Source organism: Schistocerca gregaria, chromosome 1 (genome assembly GCF_023897955.1).
Source record: "Schistocerca gregaria isolate iqSchGreg1 chromosome 1, iqSchGreg1.2, whole genome shotgun sequence".
Taxonomy (NCBI): Eukaryota; Metazoa; Arthropoda; class Insecta; order Orthoptera; family Acrididae; genus Schistocerca; species Schistocerca gregaria.
In genome coordinates this window covers 933,280,402-933,300,062 of record NC_064920.1, presented here as the reverse complement: position 1 = coordinate 933,300,062, position 19,661 = coordinate 933,280,402, and the positions used below count along the sequence as shown (strand labels likewise).

General features: G+C 43.2%; 1 protein-coding gene across 1 annotated transcript in view; it reads right to left on the bottom strand.

Moving 5' to 3' along the window:
- Positions 1-19,661, bottom strand: part of LOC126309833 (discoidin domain-containing receptor tyrosine kinase B-like) — a 271,956-nt gene that overhangs the window by 61,273 nt on the left and 191,022 nt on the right. Inside the window, exons 7-9 of the mRNA XM_049992104.1 lie at positions 13,678-13,811; positions 10,573-10,780; positions 6,888-6,998 (exon numbers count right to left, since the gene is read on the bottom strand). Of these exons, the coding sequence (XP_049848061.1) occupies positions 6,888-6,998; positions 10,573-10,780; positions 13,678-13,811 (453 nt within the window). The remainder of the gene's footprint in view (positions 1-6,887; positions 6,999-10,572; positions 10,781-13,677; positions 13,812-19,661) is intronic.

Genomic DNA, 19,661 nt, shown 5'->3' with positions numbered 1-19,661 from the left:
GCATCCATTTTCAATAAGCTACCACAAGAACTCAAAAATCTTAGCAGTAGCCCAAACTCTTTTAAGTCTAAACTGAAGAGTTTCATCATGGCTCACTCCTTCTGTTCTGTCGAGGAGCTCCTGGAAGAGCTAAAAAATTAAGCTAATTCCAGTGTTACATTGTTGATTTTCTTTATTTAAACTTACGACTTGTCACCTGAATATGTTTTTTTATATTTCATTTTATCTGTTTCTAATATCGTGTTATAATTTCATGCATTGACTCGTTCCATGACCATGGAGACTTCTCCTTAATTTGGTCCCACGGAACAATAAATAAATAATTAAACCACTCACTAACTTTTGCTTTCAAATAATGCTGAAGTGAGTTGTGTTTCAGTCACAGCACATTTTGATTTGGGTATGTGTGTGAGAATGTGTGTGTGTGTGTGTGTGTGTGTGTGTGTGTGTGTGTGTGTGTGTGAGAGTGTGTGTGTATGTGTGTGTATGTGTTTGTATCTGAATTGGACACGTTCAGTATTTTGTTCAAAGTATTGAAATGTCGTTTCTGCCAAATTTGCTGTATTTGCAACAATTTTATTTATTTATTTATTGTATTTATCAACAATGATGGTGGGAGGAGAGCGCCTGCTTTGGAAGGTCCTACGCTAACTTTATTTCCTTATCTACAGTGAAGCATCAAAGAAACTGGTATAGGTGTCTGGCGCAGTTGTTAGATCGGTTACTTTTGCTACAATGGCAGTTTATCAAGATTTAAGTGAGTTTGATGGTGGTCTTACAGTTAGCACATGAGTGATGGGACACAGCACCTCCGATGCAGCGATAAAGTGGGGATTTTCCAGGACGACCATTTCCGGAGTGTACCGTCAATATCAGGACTCCGGTGAAACATCAAATCTCCCACTTCACTGCGGCCTGAAAAAGATCCTGCAAGAACAGAACCAACAACGGTTCAACGTGACAGAAGAGCAACACTTCCACAAATTATAGCAGACTTAAGTGCTGTGCCACCAACAAGTGTCAACGTGCGAACCTTTCGACGAAACATAATCGATATAGGCATTCGGAGCCGAAGGTCCACTCGTGTATTCTTTATGACTGCACGACACTAAGCTTTACGCCTTACCTGGGCCCATCAACACCGACAATGGAGTGTTGATGATAGGAAACATGTTGTCTGGTAGGACGAAACACGTTTCAAATTGTATCGAGCAGGTGGACGTCTACGGGTATGGAGACAACATCATTAATCCATGGGTCCTGCATGTCAGCAGCTGTTCAAATTGCTGGAGACGCTATAAAGGTGTGAGGCGTGTGTAGTTGGAGTCATATAGGACCCCCGATATGTCTAGATACGACTCTGATATGTAACGCGTATGGGAGCATCCTGTGTGATCACCTGCATCCATTCATGTACATTGTGAAGTCCGACGAAATCAAATATTCATATGTGTGTGAAATCTTATGGGACTACTGCTAAGTTCATCAGTCCCTAAGCTTACACACTACTTAACCTACATTATCCTAAGGACAAACACACACACCCATGCCCGAGGGAGGACGCGAACCTCCGCCGGGACCAGCCGCACAGTCCATGACTGCAGCGCCGAAGACTGCTCTGCTAATCCCGCGAGGCAATTCTGACGAACTTAGGCAATTGCAGCAAGACAATGCGATATTCCACAAGTCCAGAATTGCTACAGAGTGGCTCCAGGAACAATCGTCTGAGTTCAAACATGCTGTCCACCAAACTCCCACAACATGAACATTATTGAGCATATCTGAGATGGTTTGCAATGTGTTGTTCAGAAGAGATCTCTATCCCCTCGTACTATCAGATTTATGGAGAGCCTTGAAAGATTCATTGTGTCAGTTTCGTCCAACACCACTTCGGACATTAGTAGAGACTATGCCATGTCGTATTGTAGCACTTCTGCGTGCTCGCTGGGGCGCTACGGGTTATTAGGTAGGGGTACCAGAATCTTTGGAATGTAGTTTAGTACTGTAGTTTGGGGCAGAATCTGGGTGTAATAGTTGGTTCTGAAGAGAAGTTACAGTCAGGGAAGTTGTGACTGTCATGCATTATCATCCTATGTGGACCACAACGCAGGAATAGTAGGAGATTACCACTTCGGCGGACGTTAGATTTATCATCTTATACAGACCAACGACTTTTTTCAATGAGCTGCTCATTTCTTACTATATTTAGTTCTATACAATGTCTCCTGCCAACAGACTTGCTGCTGTGGAAACACTGGTTCATTCCCAATCAACGAAGTTAACCGATGTCAGGCTTGACCACCATCTTAGTCTGCAAAGTGCAGTTGGCAAGCGGGATCCACTCATATCCTGCATGGCGAATGGAGCAGCAAATTTAGTTGGTAATAGCGACTCCGGTCAAGACAGATGACAACGGCTGGGAGGACGTGGTGCCGATCTGCACCTGTAACTGCATCCGTGCTCGTCATGTCTGCAATATGCAGTTTGTAAATTGCACCATCCTTCTTGGCATTTTCAAAGCTTCACCCTCCATTGCCGGTGGTGAGTGGAGGGTGAAGCTTTGACAATGCCAGCCACTCGCGCTGGCGAAACGTCACTAAAATCATTAGATGAACGTCGGCCGAAGAACCCGAGACAGAAGCCAATCGGCAGTTTGTCAACAAGTGGCAACGAAAGCCTTAACAATTTTGTGATGCCCTTTTCGCCATAGCTAGTTTGCTTTTGATGTCCTCCTTGCTCCGTACCTCGCTGATTATTTTCCTGCCCAGGTAGTAGAAATGGTTCAAATGGCTCTGAGAACTATGGGACTTAACTTCTGAGATCATCAGCCCCCTAGAATTTAGAACTACTTAAACCTAACTAACCTAAGGGCATCACACACATCCGAGGCAGGATTCGAATCCTTTTTAGAGATGCCCATTCCTCTTCACCTGTACTGCCTACTGATGCATCTATAGCCTTATAGAATTTCAATCGTATCTCGTCATTCGTTAGTACATCCGTCTCCCACTTCTTTGCATATTGGTTCTTCCTGCCAGGTCTCTTAAACTTCAGCCTACTCTTCATCACTTTTACATTGTGATCCGAGTTTACATCTGCGTATGCCATAGAATACAGTATCTGATTTTAGAATTTGTGTCTGACCATGATGTAATCCAACTGAAATCTTTCTGTATCACCCAGCCTTTTCCAGGAATAAGACAATTTAGTCCTACTTTCGAACGTAGGTTATTTTATGCTCACAGTTGGTTTCCAGTTTATTCAAATACTGATGAAAATTTGATCTATTCCTTACGAACAGTTGGTATCTGGCTGGGAAGAACGATCCATTAGCTTTTGTATGAGGAATTAGGTGGACTTTTAGCAAACTGGTATGGTCTCAAGAGGTAATCGTGAAACTAGTTAATGCAACTACACTTTAAAACTATGAAATACATGAGCTAAATCTGTAGGTTTTTTCGGCGGAGTTGTTACAGCATATAACTGGCACCAACGTACTTTATATTCAGCTGTGGCAATTACTTTAAATTCGGCGAAGTATTAGGCGTGTGTGTGTGGAGGAAGCAAAGACGGAGAAGAAGCCAATGTTTCTGTTTCAGGCCACAGATGTTCCAGGGACCTATTGAATAAAAGTGTGTAAAAAATAGACAATTGCAAGATACAGGTGCTTAATAACATACAACGGGGTATCCAAACTCAAACTGAAGATTTAGCCTTTATCAAACTACACTCCTGGAAATGGAAAAAAGAACACATTGACACCGGTGTGTCAGACCCACCATACTTGCTCCGGACACTGCGAGAGGGCTGTACAAGCAATGATCACACGCACGGCACAACGGACACACCAGGAACCGCGGTATTGGCCGTCGAATGGCGCTAGGTACGCAGCATTTGTGCACCGCCGTCGTCAGTGTCAGCCAGTTTGCCGGGGCATACGAGCTCCATCGCATTCTTTAACACTGGTAGCATGCCGCGACAGCGTTGACGTGAACCGTATGTGCAGTTGACGGACTTTGAGCGAGGGCGTATAGTGGGCATGCGGGAGGCCGGGTGGACGTACCGCCGAATTGCTCAACACGTGGGGCGTGAGGTCTCCACAGTACATCAATGTTGTCGCCAGTGGTCGGCGGAAGGTGCACGTGCCCGTCGACCTCGGACCGGACCGCAGCGACGCACGGATGCACGCCAAGACCGTAGGATCCTACGAAGTCCTGTAGGGGACCGCACCGCCACTTCCCAGCAAATTAGGGACACTGTTGTTCCTGGGGTATCGGCGAGGACCATTCGCAACCGTCTCCATGAAGCTGGGCTACGGTCCCGCACACCGTTAGGCCGTCTTCCGCTCACGCCCCAACATCGTGCAGCCCGCCTCCAGTGGTGTCGCGACAGGCGTGAATGGAGGGACGAATGGAGACGTGTCGTCTTCAGCGATGAGAGTCGCTTCTGCCTTGGTGCCAATGGTGGTCGTATGCGTGTTTTGCGCCGTGCAGGTGAGCGCCGCAATCAGGACTGCATACGACCGAGGCACACAGGGCCAACACCCGGCATCATGGTGTGGGGAGCGATCTCCTACACTGGCCATACACCTCTGGTGATCGTCGAGGGGACACTGAATAGTGCACGGTACATCCAAACCGTCATCGAACCCATCGTTCTACCATTCCTAGACCGGCAAGGGAACTTGCTGTTCCAACAGGACAATGCACGTCCGCATGTATCCCGTGCCACCCAACGTGCTCTAGAAGGTGTAAGTCAACTACCCTGGCCAGCAAGATCTCCGGATCTGTCCCCCATTGAGCGTCGTCTCACGCGGTCTGCACGTCCTGCACGAACGCTGGTCCAACTGAGGCGCCAGGTGGAAATGGCATGGCAAGCCTTTCCACAGGACTACATCCAGCATCTCTACGATCGTCTCCATGGGAGAATAGCAGCCTGCATTGCTGCGAAATGTGTATATACACTGTACTAGTGCCGACATTGTGCATGCTCTGTTGCCTGTGTCTATGTGCCTGTGGTTCTGTCAGTGTGATCATGTGATGTATCTGACCCCAGGAATGTGTCAATAAAGTTTCCCCTTCCTGGGACAATGAATTCACGGTGTTCTTATTTCAATGTCCAGTAGTGTATTTTCTCTATCACTATCATCTTGCGAAGTTGTTATGTATACCTGAATTATCGTTGTCGGTGTTGGTTGTGGTAAGAGCAACACTATCACTGTACTATTCACAGTAACAAACTTTCTGCCCTACCTTCCCATTCACATCGTACCCTACTCCTGTTATACCATTTTCTGCTGCTGGTGTTAATATTGCCATAAATTTATCTGACCAGAAACCCTTGTCTTCTTTCCATCTCACTTCAATGACCTCTACTATATCTAAACTGAGTCACTGCATCTCCATTTTCAGTTTTTTAGCCACATTAAAGCTTCAGACATTCCACGCCTCGACTAGTAAAACGGTATCATTTCGTTCGTTATTCAATCTTTTTTTCATGGTCACTTCTCCCTTGGCAGTCCCCTCCTAGAGATCCGAATGGGGGATTATTCAGGAATCTTTTGCCAGTGGAGAGATCATCATGACGCTTTTTCAGTTACAGGCTACACGTCCTGTGGATACACGTTGTGTGTCATAATTCCAGATGTTTCCATTGTCTTCTGCATCCTAGTGCCATTGATCATTGCTGATTTGTCCGTCTTCAGCGGCAGTTTCCCACCCCAAGGGCAAGATAGTTCCCTGAATCTTTTCCCGCTCCTCCATCCTCTTTGACAAGTCCGTTGCAGAATGAGGGTGACTTCATATGCAGGAAGCCTTCGGTCGTTATTGCTGATTATTAATCAAAATACGAGGGTTGAATGAAAAGTAATGCCTCCACCTTCGTTAATTGGATTTGGATGGGAATATTTTAGTAAACCAAACGCAGAAATAATCCTTAGAATGTGATCTTTAATCACCAATATTCACTTTTCCACATAATCACCAGCCAATTGGATGAACTTCTGCCAACAATGAAAAAAGTTTTCTGAAGCATTCACGAGAGACGTCGACACTATGTTTCCGCAACCACAGTCTCACAGTCCTCTCAACGTCTTCATCAGAAGCATTATCAGGAATAGATGCAAGTCAAACGGTACTGAATCTGGACTGCATGGAGGATGCGTACGGTGGTGAGATTCAGTGTCTCCAAGTTCTGCTGTGGTGGCAAGTGAAGTGTGTGGTTTGCCAAGAAAAGCAATAAAGTGACCCACACGTACTTGTTAAATGGCGATTGTGCTTGTAATTTCTCTTTGAGTGATACGACGATCGTACTAAATCAATCTGTCAATATTTTGCTTGTGAAGCTCGGTGGTTGCTGTCGCCCGACGTCCAACTCCTTGTTTGTCACGCAGCTCAGATATTCCCGCCTCAACATCTTTAAACTTACTCGCCCAATGACGCACATTACTCACATAAACACAATGACCATAAACGGCTTTCAGTCTCTGATGAATCTCCCTTGGGGTGACACCTTCTGCTGCCAAGAATTCAATGACTGCACGTTGCTTAAATCGCATTGACCGACCGCCTGCGCAGGGTTCCGTACAATGCTAAGGCTTCCCTTCAACTGGAGCTGTAGAGAAGGAGCTACAGAACAAGCCATACCAATTCTTCTTACTGTTGAAGAGTTATGAAGGTGGAGGCATTACTTTTCAGTCAACCCTCGTATAAGCGATGGCAGGCTTCGAACCCAGGATGCAAGACGTTTTGGCTATTAACCAAGACGCTATCCCTACACCACAGGTGGGACTAGAAGGAATAAAAATAATTTTATTGGAGACTCAGATAAATAGTTATGAACATGGAGGTGCTCTAATATTTCTCTGTTTGGCATAAATCAACAGTTACCAGTTTCGAGATGCTCAGAGACGATTTCTTCTTCCTCGTAGTAAAGCTCCTCCGGCCCGATGATCTCCGCATCAGAATCAGTTTCAGAGGTGAAGTTGCCCGACACAGGAACTGTGGAAACGGAGGAACAATAAAGATTAAAATTATATTTATCTTGCTGATGTTGCGCTTTATAATAAAGATGAATTTTGCTATTTATTATGATAAAGGTGAAGAAGAAATGACCAGTGGTACGGCATAACGAAGTAACTTATAAAATATTCATTCACTAATAAATCTAGAACACATCAAAACCGCTATGTTACTGATGAAACTTTTGCATAAATCAATGGAAACATTCATCGAAATATTTAAGATCTTAGGCTCGGTTACACGTCACAAAGATGGTTCAGAATGGCTCTGAGCACTATGAGACTTAACATATGAGGTCATCAGCCCATATAGCTTAGTACTATTTAAACCTAATTATCCTAAGGACATCACACACATCCATGCCCTAGGCAGGGTTCGATCCTGCGACAGTAGCAGTGACGCAGTTCCGGGCTGAAGCGCCTAGAACCGACCGGCCACAACGTCCGGCACGTCGCAAAGATCTTGAAATTAATCTTATAATACAATCTACTTCCAGGGGAGACAAAAGTTTATAAAGAAGTCCATTTTTTTAATACTGGAAATGGAAAACAGCTATTCACTTCCTATTACTTTTGTGTGCAAGAAGCTGTGTTGTTCGCTTTCCTCTAACTACAGTCCATATCAAAAGAAAAAGGTTTTATTCTCAAAGTGAAGAAAAATGTTCGCTGTTTACAATCGCTGTTTAATTTACTTCCACAACGTGTTTCAATATCAGGTGGATTTATTTTTATTATTATATCAGGTGGATTTATTTTTATTATTATGGCAAGTGCGTGTTGTGTTACAACTTTGAGCTTCCTGTGGAACAGACCAGTGGAGACAACGAAACACTATTTCTGAACATGACACTGTGAATTTTAATACGCTACTGAACATTAAAATTGCCACACCAAGGAGAAATGCAGATGATAAACGGGTATTCATTGGACAAATATATTATACTAGAACTGACATGTGATTACATTTTCACGCAATTTGGGTGCATAGATCCGGAGAAATCAGTGCCTAGAACAACAACCTCTGGCCGTAATAACGGTCTTGTTACGCCTGGGCATTGAGTCAAATGGAGCTTGGATGGCGTGTACAGGTACAGCTGCCCATGCAGCTTCAACACGGTACCACGGTTCATCAAGACTAGACTGGCGTATTGTGACGAGCCAGTTGCTCGGCCACCATTGACCAGACGTTTTCGCTTGGTGAGAGATCCGGAGAATGTGATGGCCAGGGCAGCAGTCGAATATTTTCTGTATCCAGAAAGGCCCGTACAGTACTTTCAACATGCGGACTTGCATTATCCTGCTGAAATGTAGGGTTTCGCAGGGATCGAATGAAGGTTAGAGCCACGGTTCGTAACACATCTTAAATGTGACGTCCACTGTTCAAAGTGCGGTCAATGCGAACAACAGGTGACCGAGACGTGTAACCAATGGTACTCCATACCATCACGCTGGGTGATACGCCAGTATGGCGATGACGAATACACGCTTCCAATGTACGTTCACCGCGATGTCGCCAAACACGGATGCTACCATCATGATGCTGTAAACAAAACCTGGATTCATCCAAAAAAAGGACGTTTTGCCATTCGTGCACCCAGGTTCGACGTTGAGTACACCATCGCAGGCGCTCCTGTCTGTGAACAGCGTCAAGGGTAACCGCAGCCACGGTTTCCAAGCTGATACTGCATGCTGCTGTTAACGTCGTCGAACTGTTCGTGCAGATAGTTGTTGTCTTGCAAACGTCCCCATCTGTTGTCTTAGGGATCGAGACGTGGCTGCACGATCAGCTACAGCCATGCAGATAAGATGCCTGTCATCTCGACTGCTAGTGATACGAGGCCGTTGGGACCCAGCACGGCGTTGCGTATTACCCTCCTGAACCCACCGATTCCATATTCTGCTAACAGTCATTGGATTTCGAACAAACGTGAGTAGCAATGTCGCAATACGATAAACCGCAAACGCGATAGGCTACAATCCGACTTTTATCAAAGTCGGAAAGGTGATGGTACGCATTTCTCCTCCTTACACGAGGCATCACAACAACGTTTCAGCAGGCAACACCGGTCAACTGCTGTTTGTGTATGAGAAATCGGTTGGAAAATTTCCTTATGTCAGCACGTTGTAAGTGTAGCCACAGGCGCCAGCCTTGTGTGAATGCTCTGAAAAGGTAATCATTTGCATATCACAGCATCTTATTCTTGTCGGTTAAATTTGGCGCCTGTATCACTTCATCTTCGTGGTGTAGCAACGTTAATGGCCAGTAGTGTATAAAATTGGTTAAGCTCAGAAGGTAGCCTTTGGGAGACGATTTTGTTGTCATATTCAGGTGACTGTGGTTGACGCCAGTTGGCTTCGAAATCAAGTGAAATTACTTAAAAAGTATAAAGACCAGGTTATTCGTAAGTACCACTGGGTGTTCAGAAGAAATGTCATACAGAAAAATGACACATATCGGTGGACAGAGCACCACTTGAGGGTAGGTTTCTCATAACATATAAACAAATCATCCACACAGTGCCGTCACATAAAATTGATTCGTGTCTGTAGACAGGCAAACAAATGATCAGATTTACTAAGCAGGCTCTTCCATTGCTATGATAAAAGGTTTAAGCAATCAACGAACTTTACTAAACGTTTAAGTAAATTCAGACGTCCACACCTCATAATATGAACCTCTATATCTGCTTACATGGGCGAAACTATGAAAACTGTAAAAACATTTGTTCACGTGGTTGACCTAATGATAAAAATAGAAGAAAGTTGGCATTATACTGTATTTAAGAAACTGAAGTGAAGGTGCGCCATGAAACAGCGTATATATAAATGACCTAATAAGAACATTTCCAGAAATGACAGCTCACGTATCCAACTCTCTGAACGGATGCATGTTGCCCTATGAAGAAAACGGAGTATTATTGTTAGAGATACCGAACGTTACTGGAACTCTTCAGCTGGACGTCACAACACAGTATGCCTAGGGGATGTGCACCGGCAACTCATGGTCTTACTTCGGAAAGAGATCAATATATTGGAATGAGGAACACGACAGCATAATGCCAACAAATCTTACGTTCGACTGTGGTGCAGCGACATGGAGAACAAAAAGAGTGGTGACGATATAGACCAAGGAAAAATAGTGTGTCAAGAAGGGTAGGCATGTGTTCTTCCTGAAGGCTTACTTTACGAAATGATAATAGGATACTGGATCTTGCGAACTGGCTCATGACAACAGCTGGGATGTAGACAGAGGTTACTGGTGAAGTGCTATCACGAACTCTGGACAACAGATTGCTATACAACAGAAACATTGCAACACAGTATGCCCAGGGGACGTGCACCTGTAGCTCATGGTCATACTTCGGATAGAGACAGTCATCAGGCTTCGTGGCCGTTGTCACTGAAGTAAAAATTTTGTGGATTGTCAGGCAGCATTATATTTCCTTCGAGAATAATCGACGTTTCGAGCCCTATGCGGTGTCACGATTAAAGCAACAGTAATAAAATTTAATGTCTAGAATGTAGCATTATTGCACTGACTTCAGAAGGCTGACCTGAATCGAAGGTGACCTCGCTGATCATGATCCAGCGGGCGGCGAAGAGGAGCCGCAGTCTGACGAAGCGGCCAAGACGGCCATGCAGCCTGATGGTGACGTAGCGTGCGTTCTCCAACACCATGTCCGGCATGTACGTGAAGCTGATGGGCCGGCCCGGAAACACCTGCCCGCCCACGCTGAAGGACACCAGAGCCCGCCGGAACACCTGTACCACATGGAGGCAACCTATTGTTCTCGACGGGAAGAGGAACACCTTTGATACGACATATGGCAATGAGTCAGCGAGGAGTGTATTGTTACTCGATACGGTAGAACAATAAAAATTGTACACTGGAGCATAACGGAGTCACTAAACTAGAAACTGCAATTTCCAAATGATTTCTATTTTGCGTACTTAGATTTTAGCGAGATCCTAGGAGGACATCCGCTACTTGTACGATGTGTTGTTGTGATGTTCAGTCCAAAGACTGGTTTGATGCAGCTCTCTATGCTATTTGTACGATAGCCTAAGTAATCCGTGCGTTATTATTAATGATTATATACGGCTGTGGACACAGCTGGAGGTGAGGTACATCGTTTTTCGAAAAAATTCTCATATTTCACAAAATTACACCCTTTATATGGATGAAAAAGAAACTATGAGTAAATTTTAGCTTACCCATCCAAAATAAATATTCCCCTTGGTGCATGTAACTTACATTTTCCGGGTAGCACTACATGGCCCGCTTGACAAATGAGAAGCGAGTCGAAATGAAGTTAATACATTTATTGAAAGATGTTTAGCTCCTCCATACCAAAACGTGCAATTCAGTTGAAGCATTTAGGCATGAGTTTTGCCGCAATTACGGCACTACACTGTCTATGCGTCTCTCCTTCCAGCAATTTTGAGCCAGCTGCAACGTCGTATAGAAAGAGCAGTGAATGCAGTAACTGCAGACACGATCACAAGAGCATGGAACGAATTTGATAATCATCTGCTGGTTTGTAGTGCGCCCACTGAAGGTCACGTTGAACACTTCTGATAGCAAAGTGAAAATTTTTTGTTAAATGTAACTGTAAAATGCACCCCTAGGTTTCGCATTTATGTTTTTTATAGATATAAACTTTGTAGTCTTAAGGCAAAGTTAAAATTTAATCCGTACTTCTATGTTCATTCGTATAGGACGTATCCTCTTGTGATATCAGGTGGATGTTTTAGAAACACACTGATTAGTTTGCAACAGAAGAATTTCAACGTGATCCAGTATGAGTCTCTGCTTTCTAATGTCTCTGGTGTTAATATAAATTTGACATTAGCGTAGAACAATGAGAAAATAATTAATTTATTTTCCATCATATGGATCATTGTAGCCTGCCACTCCCCCATTTAAGTACCATTTCACAGATCTCACCAGTATGTGTACTGTTAATACGACGGTCATGTAATTTCAGGTACTATTTATTATTTTGTTAAATTTTGGATTACTTAATTTACTAAGCTGTTTTGATTATGTTTGTGATCGAGTTGCCATAAAAATATTATTTAATTTAAATGTTTGTTTTTTACAATGTTTTTTGTTACTTCCTTGTTATTGTGCAACGTTACTTGTTATCTGACTTTTTTATTATTTTTGTTGCAATCTATTCCATTTTATTTGGTTTTTAATATCGTTCAGAGAGCCACTGGAAAATGGCCTTGAGGCCAGAAACTGTTTGTCGAAATTAAAAGAAAATTTAGGTACTACTGTTGCGTTTATTTGGCTGCAAATGAAAAAATAATATTTTTTTTTGCCCTGCAGGAAGACGCGTGGGAAGAGAAACGGTGTTAGCTGCAATTAGACCTGGAGGGGATGTTACTGAAGCTTCGAGGTGAAGCTGGCTTTGAAACATAAAAGGAAAGGGTACACTACCCGAAGACATCTGCAATCGGCGCGTCCGAAATCTTCCTTTTTATCGTAAGAGACATTTTATAGGGAATGAGTGTGATGAAATGTGTTCCATACGCTTGTCTGTGCAGCCAATTATGGCTACTTGTTGAGGAATGTTATTTTCTCATATTTTTCTTACGAACCCTCGTGCCAGAAATGTATGATATGATGCGATACATTATAAAATTCACTTGGAACGTGGACATTTGACTTCAGTAAGTGAGTTCTCCTCCCTCACCCATTACTGCGATATCGTAGTAATATAAAGTATTCTACCTGTGAACACGCTGGTGAGAACTCCCCATAAGGAAGAAAGACGTAGACTACCTATTTAGCTGGAACTGAATCTGTAATTTTAGTTAAATTGGAGGTGACACTGCCAGCGTCACTGACTTGACAATGAAAAGAGAAAGGATAAGATGGATATTTTTAGATCATGTTTTCCTTCTCTTTTAATCATTAATTCTTTCCACTGGCTTGACGCCGTGCTTCATCGTATAATACGCAAGCACTTCAATAATATTATGCTAAGATTTTCATGTCTACCACATCTCACATCCACTATGGCCTGTTCCGCATTTTAGTGCTTTTTTGTGCTGGTATAGATTTCCCTCTCCAGTGTTCATTATAGTGCTACATTAAGTAACCTCAGTTGTTGTATGACATGTACTACTAATTTTATCCCTCCTCTGCGGACGGTCTTCGGTAGACCTATATCTATGCTCATTTACTATCGCATCTCCTCGTTTTGCATCTGATTTACCAATTATGAACATTCTTGCGTAGAGCCACATATAAAACTCTTACTGTTTCTCCTCACCAGATGATCGCATCATTCACGTTTCACTTCTGTCCAGAGCTGCGTTCCACACAAACATTTCGTCCCCCTGTTCTACATCAATACCTTGTCTAATGAGGTCTCTTACTTGCTTAAATCTATTTCTATTATTTTCTTTCTTTCGCCTGTCGTACATAGAATACTTTCTTATTCAAAAGCTGTACTATTCCCAGTTCTACAGTTAAGTAAAAATTCTTATTCCACTTCTCGAAATGAATAGTGATAGCAATTTACTATTGATTTTTAATAGGTTGTGCTGCAGATCCTTATAATTCTGGGACATGAAATGATATCTAGATAGAGTTGCTTAGGGCCTATGAAAATTAGTTGCAAAGTAACGTGCATATTTATACGAACCTGAACATCTCTGAGGAAGAAGTTGTTGGCAAAGATCTGCACAGCGCTGAAGTTACGCACTTGGTCGAACTCGAATACGAGGTCAACGTAGCCACTGGGGAAAGATTCGTTAGTCCAGCCAACCCAGGCGTTACCTGTTACGGGAGAAAAGCCAGCATTATTTACGGTCACCAACACCCACGGTGAAGTAATTCTCATATAACGGCCGTAACAGTGTAAGACATGACAATTCATGACCACATTTGTTGACGCTATGTTACGTGCATGCAACAGCTTGGACTCCTGTTTTCCTGTTGCCAGTTTTGAACTTCTTTTGCTGGAGTTATCTCCGCTGGCTGTAAACCAGTATTCCAAATTTAAGATAAAGATATTCGTGTTTTACTGTAATGAGTATGTTATCTGAAAACCAAACAGTAAACGAAATGCGACAGTGGTGTCGTAATCCCTCCCGAGCACTCTGAGAAGCCTTGTCACGATCCGCGCGGCTCTTCCCGTCTTCGGTTCCAGTCCTCCCTCGGGCATGGGTGTGTATGTTGTCCTTTGTGGAAGTTAGATTAACTAGGATGTAAGCTTAGGGACCAATGACCTCAGGAGTTTGGTCCCGAAAGGCCTTACCACAAATTTCCAAGTTTTCGTAGCTCTCGGTTCATAAGTAGTCGGTTGGAATTCTGGTGATGGAAAGAAAGTTCGTTGTCAGAATTTAGCCTACAAGGGGAGAAGAGCTGATTATACACCGTGTTTAAGAACTACATCTACCTGCAGAGTGAAATAGTATGATAGTCTGTTACACTTTTAATGATGGTCTGCACATACACTGGTCTATAGATCACGTTCTTGAGCCATCATTCCAATGTCTTAAGAATATACCTTTCATGTGGTTTTCCATTATTCCATAACTTCATGTCATACTCAACACAGTAACACTCGCGCATGAGTATGTATCCCGGGATTTAATGTGCGTAAGTGTCTCGCCCATACCACAAGTGCCCTCTCTCGGTGGAACTGTCTGTCCTAGTGCTTCAACACCCTCTTCACTCTAGTTCACAGGCTAAGCACTGATAGTATGCCGCTTTCGCATCAGCCATCTTTCATAATTATGCTGTACAGATGGAGGTGATATTTTAATTTTAACTACTGGTGACGCCTTTGGCACGATTGTTTTTTACATCTCCACTGCAGGATGTTATTTTACTAAGTGACTTAAAATTTTTTGTGCTTGTAATACTTTTGGTAATTTTATGGTTAGTTAACGCTGTATGTGTTTGTCTTTTCTTCTTTCTCAGTTATGTTAGTATTTTTTCGCTAATGAAGGCGTCTTCCAGTTCAGGTGTATCTTTGATTCTGCTGATGGTATATTTAGATATACCGTAACCGTGGTTAAGGACTTCAATAAAACTTTATCCTGCAACTGTGTGGCTGTTGTCATTTATCGTGAAGATTTTTAACAGTAGCTGCTTCAGCCATGTTTAAAATTTTGACATTTCAGTTCAATTACTTCGATGAAATTGTTCTTAAATACCCCCGCAAGCTGCACATAAGCTTAATCAGATACGGTATATATACGGACGGCTATCAAGCCCTCCACAGACAAAAGTCTGAATACGGAAAGCTTCTGTGCATGCTGCAAGTCACACGTGACATTAACCGTTTAATGGCTGCTATGTAACATGTGAACGTAATATGGTATTGTATTATCAACAAATGCATTATCATACTTATACTTAACTCAACTAGAACAGCCTAATTTATCATACTGCTCTTTCATAAATATTTACTAGGCTTATTACTGTATTTCTCATTATCATGTAGATTACTTTTCAGGAACAATTTTAGTGAGTAGACCGTAGCTGATAAAGTGTTTATGCAGAAAATGGACTCTCCACAGCCATATTTTCATATTTTATTTAAGTGTCTGTATTGTTGATAGTGCATTTATTTATTTGTGACGTTCATAATACCTGCCCCCTTTGTTTCTAAAGTAGATAGTACATTGAAAATTGTCTACATAACAATAGTTTTTTTCTTAACTTCAATAATGCAATATTAAGCTATTAAACTAAACAATATAACTCAGCAACATGTATGTATAAAGAAAATACAATTAGTTATATAGAATACACATCAAGGTAAATAACGAAACGAAAGAGAGAAATGTAATACGTTACTTCTTACGTAAATATCTCTAGCTGATATTCGGGTTGCGGCTATCTCCAGACATCTTCAAGTTTTGCCAGAGCTGAGTGGAAAATGGCCTACACTTCAATCCACTTTTCATTTCGTATATATCATGCCTATACATTTAATGTGAAACATTCAAAATTGTAATCATAATATATTTTCCAGTTGTTGGGCGACTTGGCAAAAACCTTCGAGTAATCGCAATGCCACACTAATAATAACGTAATTTCATTAAAGTTAATTAAAACTGCGTATGCTCTCATTAATCTAAACAACACTTTACTGATTATCCTGTAATTTTGGGGCTGTAACCCACTTTGAGACAGTTATTTGTGCTCTGAGACAAGTTATCAGACTGTGAACCGGCGTCACAGATGGTCGCTGCCAAAGTAAAATGGCCTAGAGTAATAAATCAAAATTGAACTATACAGCTGTGGAACGTCTATGTCCAAAACAAATGCTTATCAATCCACCCCGACACACTGACAGGAATTCAAGCAGTTTAGAAGTACAGTTTTTTTCTGTATTGTGGTTTCATTCCGCTGCCCCATATGGGCAGGGGAGGGCTGTCAGCGGCACAATCCGCTGCTCTTCAACCGAGTGACACTACAACTAAAACAAGAATAAAATGATACATACATAAGGCGATAAAAAAGGGGGAACATAAAACAGAGTAAGGGGAGAAAATGGAGGTAAAATACTGATATGGAAACGTTCATGGAGGACAGTTAAAAAAGTCATCAGAAAGTTAAAAAAAACCAGTTGGCGATTCTTAAAACATATAGAAGACAGTGAATGCGCATGCACAGTTTAAAATTCGCCCACAGTATTAAAAACACTCCAGAACAACACACTTAAAACTCACTTGGAGCACACATTACGAAGAATAAAACTGCCAGGTGGGACCTGCGAGGGAAAGGTCAGAAAGGATGGAAAAGGAGAGAAGGGGCAGCAAGGGAAGTGGCGGGATGAAGAGAGTAGGGGCATCAGTGGGTACGCTAAGAGGCAGGAGACACGTGGGGCAGGAGATGAAGAGGGAATACAAGGCAGGAGACACTGGAAGGAGGCACAAGAGAGGGAGGGGGGATAGGAGGGGGAAGCCGCTCAGGAGGAGGAAGGGGGAGGAGAGGGAGCCCTGAAGAGGAGGCAGGACGATGGGGTTAGAGTTGGTAGGAAGGGTAGATATCAGGGCGAAGCACATCATCCGCGAGGGGTAGATGGTGCAAGTTGCGTTGGGAAAGGAGGTGGATAGTGTGGAGATGGAGAGAGGGTGGCAAATGGTTGATGGTGGAGAGGAAGGGAGACACCAGGGGGTGAGGGGGATCAAGGCAGCAGATAATATATAGTGTTTGGATGTGTTCAAGGAACAGGAGAAGGTGGGGGAAGGGGACGAGGTCGTAGAGGATGAGCGTGGGGGACGGAAGGCAGATGCGGAAGGCGAGGCGGAGCGCATGGCGTTCCAGGATTTGGAGGGCTTTATAGAACTGGGAAGGGGTGGAAATCCAAGGTACGCTGGCGTAACAGAGGATAGAAGTACGGTTCTTTTGCACATAATACTCACTTCACAAAACATGCTGGGAGCTTAATCATGTTGCAGTGGGAGGGGAGGTTAGTCCCGTCTTCTGTTCACAGGGCAAGCATTATACCATAATCAATCACCACTGCATTCATAATGCCTACTAGAGTGCTGCTATTGTGCTGTTCCCTAGTGACAAAGACGAGAGGGAACCGGTGCAAAATTATCCAGTTTCCACACATTATTCTACTCCCACGAAAATGTGAAGTTTTGGTGACCGTGTAGTAGATGGCGTACAAGCAGTTATAATACACTGAGGTGACAAAAGTCACGGGATAGCGATATGCACGTTTACGGATGGCGGTAGTATCGCGCACAAAATGTTTAAAAGGGCGCTGCATTGGAGGAGCTGTAATTCGTATTCAGGTGATTCATGTGAAAAGGTTTCCTATATGTTTATGGTCGCACGACATGAATTAATAGACTTTGGAGGGCGAATAGTGGTTGGACCTAGACGTATGGGAAATTCCCTTGCGGAAATCGTTACGGAATTCGGTATTCCTAGATCCACAGTACCAAGAGTGTACCAATAACATAAAATTTCAGACATTATGTTTCAGCACGGACAGCGTAGTGGTCAACAGCTTTCATTAAAAGACTAAAAGCTGCGACGTTTGTCAGTGCTAACAGACATGCTACATTCCGTGAACTGACCTCAATAATCGATGTGGAACGTACGAGTAACGCATCAATTAGGATAGTGATGTGACATTTGGCGTTAATGGGCCATAGCAACAGACGACCGACCGAGTGCCGTTGTTAACAGCACGACATCTGCAGCAGCGTCTGTCCTGAGTTCGTGACCATATCGACTGGACCCTAGACGACTGAAAAACGTGGCCTGGTCGGCTGAAGTAAGGTTATAATGTGGCGTAGACCCCACGAACTCATTGATCCAAGTGTCAACAAGCAACTGTGCAAGCTGGTGGTAGCTCCATAATGGTGTGGGCTGTGTTTACATGGAATGGACTGGGTCCTCTGGAACAACTGAATCGATCACTGACTGAAATGGGTATATTTGGTTATTTGGAGACTATCTGAAGCCATTTGGAAATTTGTGGTAAGGTGTTTATGGGACCAAACTGCAAAGGTCATGGGTGCCTAAGCCTACACACTACTTAATCTAAGTTACGCTACAGACAACACAGACACCTATGCCCGAGAGAGGAGTCGGACCTCCGATGGGGGGGGGGGGGGGGGGGGGGGGAACCGCACGGACTGTGAAAAGTCGCACTAGACGGCGCAACTTCACGTTGACAAACAGCAATGGAAATTTTATGAATGTAAATGCGCCATTTCACCGGGCCTCAGATGTGTATACATCCTCGTCAAACATAGATCCTGTAACGTGTATTTGCGAATTTCAACAATTATCCACTAGTAGGCACGGAACGCCACTTACGTTTGAAGATGTTTTATCCACATCTGTTACATATGAATTTATAGTGAGTTATTCTGTAGCCTAGTAGTGCTTATGATGTACAGTTTCAAATACAAATCTGTTGAATGGTATCTTTCTCTTAATTTGCAGTGGCTGTGGTGTCAACCCACATTCCGATCACATACTTAATAGCTTGTTAACCCCTACAACAGGGATTCTCCGACGCGTATATTCTACAAATCAGTGGTAGTTTCCAGAGGTATGTAACACTATATGTCTACCCTCGGGTCTAGAAAATCTCTTAAATTACGCGGATCTGGTGTACGACAGTGGCCAAGAAGTTCCATCTGGTTCAGATCAGGCTAATTTTGCCCTCAAGAAGTCAATGTAAGTTCAGTCTCACGTCGCAAAACTACTTTCGCATGGGATTTATTGTCCTGGAAGGTACCTTCACTGTCGGGAAAGACATCAAGGACGAAACAATGGCAGTGTTCCGCTTTGTTGTTCACCTAGTCCACAGCTATCATGTTGCCATCGATTACTACCACAGCTCCCGTGGAAGCCCCAATAACAAAATACTATCCTCACTGACCTGCGTCGGTAGCACGATGCATGTTTCGAGGAGATGTTCTACTCGATGACGGCATATCGGGACACGACTATTCACCAAGTGTAACAAGAAACATGTTCGTGCGACTGAGTCACTTGTTTTCCCTGATACACGGTTGAATTTGGATGATTCCGTGCGCATTGCAATCGTAATTGATGTCGTATTAGAACACACTGCAGTCACCTGCTGCATATCCCTATGTTCAACAGTGTTCGCCGATCAATGTGTTCCGAAACACT